General features: G+C 49.4%; 1 protein-coding gene across 1 annotated transcript in view; it reads left to right on the top strand.

Annotated features, from left to right (window-relative positions):
* The window catches only part of Myo5b (myosin VB), a 302464-nt gene that overhangs the window by 249388 nt on the left and 47076 nt on the right, over positions 1–6000 (top strand). The window contains exon 22 of the mRNA XM_028776757.1: positions 4852–5085. Coding sequence (XP_028632590.1) covers positions 4852–5085 — 234 coding nt within the window. The remainder of the gene's footprint in view (positions 1–4851; positions 5086–6000) is intronic.

Below are 6000 nucleotides of genomic sequence, written 5' to 3'. Positions count from 1 at the left end.
GGGGGACTGGCCATGGCAGAGGGGGACTGGCCATGGCAGAGGGGGACACTTGATCTTAATGTACCCAGGTTATACTAGGCATTTTTGGAGCCTGAGGGCAGGAAAATAGGTGAGTCATTTTGATTTGGTTTGATTTTTTTACTGGTAGTTTTAAAGATAGACTTCCATGTAATCCAGGCTAGCCTGCACTCCATTTACAGCCAAGAATGACCTTGAACCTCTGATCTTTCTGTCTCACATCCTAAATGCTGGAAGCACAGGGGTGGGCTACCAGGCTCAGTTTTGTGCCCTGCTAGGGCTCATTGCTGCTTCATGCTAGGGCAAGCATTCTGCCAACTGAGTCACATTCCCAGTACAATGAAACAATTTTTGGCTAAGCCAGCTGTCCTACACATGAACCCCAATCTGGATACAGCTGACAGTGGGACACTTTGCTTTCCGGCTCTGGGCAGAGACCAGACTTCTAGAAGAGCCCTAGATATGTGTTCTCTGGGAGTTACCCAGAGTACTAGCTTGGGTGCTGTCTTAGTCAGGGTTACTATTGCTGTGATGAAACACTGTGACCAAAAAGCAAGTTTGGAAGGAAAGGGTTTATTTGTCACAGTTCATCATCATAGGAAGTCAGGACAGGAACTCATACAGGGCAGGAACCTGGAGGCAGGAGCTGATGTAGAAGCCATGGAGGAATGCTGCTTACTGCCTTGCTGCCCATGGCTTGATCAGCCATCTTGCTTATAGAACCCAGGACAAAAAAGCCCAGGGATGGCACCACCCATTGGGCATCTCCCCAGTTGATTACTAATTGAGAAAATGCCCTACAGCTGGATCTCATGGAGGCATTCTGAGCCACCTTCCTTCCTGATGACTCTAACTCTAGCTTGTGTCAGGTTGACACAAAACCAGCCAGTACAGATGCTCAGCATAAAACAACAGCCCTCCCAGTGTGAGCTTGGGACACTCACTGCTACCCTGGTCAGCCTGTGGTAACACAACAAGTCAGGGAGGCAGTGAACAGGGGAGAGATCTGTGAAAATACAAAGTACCACGGTGTCCACTGTCTCTGTCAGGACTGTCAGTGCCAGTGACCATTTGAGCCACTTTTCTAGACACACAGAGGCCAGAGAACAAGGAGACCAAAGCCACTGTCCCTACTAAGGAGGGGCATCTGTATGCCCAGGCCGCCCTGGCCCCGGTTTCAGATAGTGCTCAGATATTGGCCTCGTTGATGTGTGAGGTCAACTCCAAAGGATATAAATAACCGTATTCCCACCCCACATGCTTGAACATCAGACAGAAGCAGATTTGAAAGGCCTATTTTTAAATGAAGCTCTTGCCTTAAGCTTTCTGCTCAGCAAACATCTGTGAGCAGTGGCAGATGCTGTCACCCTGGGCAAGGCTCCCTGTATGCAGCGAGTAATCATGTGTCTTTCTCTCACTGTTTCCCGTGTGGTTTTCATGCCAGGCACTATTCCCATACACTAACCCACTGGTCTTCACCATGCCTACAGGATAAGTATTGCTATCATCCCCATTTTAAACATGAACACGCTGAGGGCACAAAGGGGATGATCAAAGGGCGCACAGCCAGGAAGTAGCCTGGCTGAGGTTGACACTGCTTTCAGGCAGGCTTTGCCACCTCTGGCTGGGTTTCTAGATCACTCCCAGCAGGAGGCTCTTGGGACATCTGAGGAATGCTCTTCAGTCCAAACAGAGACTCTCCTGTCAGTTTGGAGCCATGCTCATGAAAGTCTCATATCCTCAGGACTGGTGTTGGCACCTGTGGTGGCAGAAGCTTGGGCACACATCACTGTGGGCACACATGGGTACACATTGCTATGTGTGTGCACATGGGCACATATCACTGCATACATGGGCACACATCACTGCACACATGGGCACACATCACTGGGCACACGTCACTGTGGGCACACATGGACACATATGACCATGGCACTGGAGATCCCTTGGTAAGCAGACCAGCTATTGAGAGTAAGTTGAGTGTCTTTTCCCCTGTGATTCCTAGAGCTAATCTAGGCAGCTGCTCTCTTCAGTCTTTAAGATGTCCATTGCCAGAGATAAAGCATCCCAAGTCACTTCTCAGAATACATGACATGGGAGACAGTGTCTCAGTCACAGGAGACAGGAGTCTGGTGAGAGTATCCCCACTAGCGTGGGAAGGACAGGGAAAGGCAAAACCAGGAAAGATGAGCACCCCACATTCATGTCTTAAGGCTAAGGACCCCTGGCTTCAGAAAGCGGACTATGTACCAAGCTTGTGTGCCGTCAGCACAGGACAGAGTCACATGAGAGTCCCTCGGAAAGAAACTGGGCAATCAGGAGCCCAGAGCTGTCCCTGATGCTAACACAGTTTTCTTGTGGGTTTCTAGTCTCTGATGTCATAAGCTACCTTCTTTGTGGTGTCCTTCATAATACCTTTCAGCAGCAGAAACAGAGACCAACCCAGAAACCTGGTATTAGCCCTGTTAGAACTACATGACAGTTCAACCAAAAGGATAGAAGACCATGAACTTGGCCAGTATGATAGACATGGCCAGATTTTTAGTTACTTGTAATAGAACTCAAGGTTCTTAGGCCCTCATAAATATAAGGTTGTGCTTAAATATTTTTTATTAGGCAAAATACAACCTAAATCGACAGTTCAGTCAGTGTCCTTTAAATCAGTTCAATTAGGCATAGTTAGTAGCCACTAAGGATTAGGCATAGTTAATAGCCACTAAGTAAATACTACATTAGTCCATATTTTATGATTCTTGAGGGCATCCATACATGTTAGAAAAACAGTGTAGAGAAAGTTACAGCTCTGGGACTCTTCCACAGCCCAGTAGTCACTGCTGTGAACTATTCGGGGGCTATCAGTCACCCTTGCTGAAGGCGATGCTCATAGGCATGGACGGGGTATAGTGCTCATCCAAAGTGAGTGCTCACCTGCAGGAGACTGTGTTGCCTTCACCACGATGATTCTTGCAGTGATTTTCCCTCTTCCCACACCAGCCCAAGTCTGACTGGGAACCACAATAAGGCTGGTTGTGTGGGTCCCATGTTTAAGATACAAAATAGCCATGGGATGCCAGATGCAGGGGTTGTTTGAATGTTAGGGGGTGGTGGTGATGAGTGGGCATTGGGACTGGCAGAAGCAGAGGCTTCTGTGAATCAGCCTGAGGGACTCCATGGAGAACACAGGCCAGTGAGGCGCTCTGACAGTTACTGAGCACTGACTGTGTGGCACATGCCAGATAAGCCCTCTGTTCCCTACATCTCAATAATGACCTTCTCAGATGGGAATTTCTCTTATCTTTAGTGTATATGAGAAGAAGTGGGCCACAGAAACATGAATGACTGAACCACACACACAAGAGGGCCAAGGATGAGGTGAGCTCAGGCCCAGGCCTGGCACCAGCAGACACCTTCTTCCCCAGTGTTTGAGTCTGGTCTCTAGTACCATCAGGATCAGGAAAGCTGGGCCTTCCAGAAACATCTGCATTCCAAAGTGACGTATTTGACCATAGCAGTGTGAGATGTGCCTGCATCCACTGTCCCCACTACAATGCGTTCCTCTCTTTATATTCCAACCAGTTCCATCCAGGCTCCTCCTCAGCCATCTCACTAACCCTTGTTGACATGGCCCAGGCCATGCCAGTGACACTTGACAACCAATCTGACCTGACTCACGTCCCAGAGCAGACGTGAGGACAGAGAGTAGCTAGCCAAACCTGCCTTCCACTGTAGACCCAGACCCTAGTGAACAATCCACACAGGTGTTGCTCTTCCTAAATAGAAGCCGCTTAACTGGACCCCTTTTAGATTCTCCAGGTGAGGCTGACAGCAAGCCCAGATATTCGGAGAAGCAGGCTGTACCTGGAGCTTGCAGAGTGGGGAATCTTGCACACGAGGAATATATCACTTGCATTCTCAAGCAGGCCTATGTGAGCCGTGTGCTGCTATGTAGCTGCCAACAGCTTTTCTTTGAGAGTTTCTGTGAGGCTTCATTTTTCTGTGAATTAGTCATTGATTCCCGAGGCCCTGGCTTTTTGGCATTTTAGCTGACGGCCCCTGTTCTGCTTGGAGTTTCTGTGGAGCCCAGCAATGAAGAATGATCAATGAGTGCTGCTTGCCTCCTGATTCTGGGCGTTCTCCCTCCTCTTCCACTTCCTGCTCCACTTCCCCTGCCTCCCAGCCTCTCCATCCTCCCAGCCCCAACTTCTGCCCGTCCTTTACTTGAACCTCATTCTGGAAGTAGGATCTCAGGGCCTGCTGCACACATCAGCTGACTGCTGATTGGGTACACAGTCTGTAGCTGAGTGTTGTCAGATGTCAATCTCTCCGGTGAGAGTTGTGTGAGCCATGTTGACAGGTGGCAAAAGAGACCCTGGGGCCCCTTGGAGGGCCTCCTTGAAAGAGAGGATACTGAAGGGGTCCTTTGTCTCAGAGAAAGGGATTAGGTTACAGCTCTTTGTGCCTGTAAGTCCAAGGCTAGAAGCTCTTGATTCGAAGGGGTGGGGAGTCCTAAGAGGCCAAAACTGCAGATCCAAGAAGCTGGCTCCATTATTCCTATGACAGCAATCTTCTCTGTGAGTGCTCACATGTTTTCCCTGGACTGTTTCCATGTCAACACTGCTGTTCGTGTCTCCCTCTGCTTCTAGGTCCACACATGAGTTTAAAGTGTCCGGGATGCCCCAAGACTGCCTGTATTGGCATGTATTGATTCTGAACTCTAATTCTGCCCTACAAGTCTTTTTCTGGTGGCCTTCATGATTTTTCCTGGTCTGATAACCCCCTCTTTTTCTTCTTTATTATCTGCATCCCCACCCCATCTGCCGATGCTCTCTACAGAACAAAGAGTTCAAGACTCTGTCAGAGCAGTTGTCTGCAGTTACCTCCACACATGCCATGGAGGTGGAGAAGCTGAAGAAGGAACTGGCGCATTACCAGCAGAACCAGGAGGCTGATACCAGCCTTCAGCTGCAGGAGGAGGTACAGAGCCTGCGCACTGAACTACAGAAGGCTCAGTCGGAGCGCAGGGTCCTAGAGGATGCTCACAACAAGGAGAATGGCGAGCTAAGAAAGGTATGTATGCACTGGAGGACCAGGACTGGTGAAGGGCTGGTGGGCAGAGCACCTGTAGGAGACGTTTCCTCATGCTGAGGAAATTTCCGGGTTTTCCAGGGCTTGTGTCCACAGACAAGCCACCCCTCATCTCATAAACCGATGTGCATTTGGATCTTATAGCAAATGTCTGATCCCTGAGCGAGTGCTGATTGAGCTGGTATCATTAGCTAAGCCTTGTGGCATCCCTTGGGAGAGTAAATGGCATCTGACTTTGCTCATCTTTCTTAAAGCCTCCAGTCAGTCCCCAGGGAAACTCTACAGATCTAGCCCTTAGTGAGAAAGGTGACAGGTGCTAAGTGTTCTAGGGCTTCAGCAGCCTGTAGCCATCATGCTCACCAGGAAACCCTTATGTTTGGGAGAAGGGGGGTCTACCCTGCTGGCTGGAGCCAACTTTCCCGCTCTTGTTCTTAAGGCTTACTTAAGGAAGTCCATGAAATAGGACTTCCTGTTGTTGCCTCTACTGCTCCTGACTTTCAGCTTCAAAGAAGCTCTTCTGAACTCCCAAGGCAGATCTTCCAACAAGGAAAAGTCCCACAGTGCCACTGGAGGGATGGCTATGGATTGAGAACACCTGTGTCCTCCTCCTCTCCACCATGACCCCACTAGATGCACTAGAGTGCATTGCCCACACTTTAGTATCTGTCCAACATACAGAGCAGAGCCAATGGACTGGAAGCCTGAGGAAGGAGAGTCAGTGTTGGTTAGTTAGTGCTGGAAGAAAAGCTCGGAAATTGAGACAATGCTGGCAGCCCTGGGCACACCCAGGAATACTGGCCCTAACCCTACCTATGTTGTCATGTGCGTGTAAGAACCCCTACCAGCCATGGTGCACGTGTGTGTGTGTGTGTGTGTGTGTGTGTGTGTGTGTGTGTG

The sequence above is a fragment of the Grammomys surdaster genome, unplaced genomic scaffold, assembly GCF_004785775.1.
Source record: "Grammomys surdaster isolate TR1022 unplaced genomic scaffold, NIH_TR_1.0 272, whole genome shotgun sequence".
Lineage (NCBI taxonomy): Eukaryota > Metazoa > Chordata > Mammalia > Rodentia > Muridae > Grammomys > Grammomys surdaster.
Note: the sequence above shows the minus strand (reverse complement) of the source record. Positions and strands in the feature narration are given on the sequence as shown.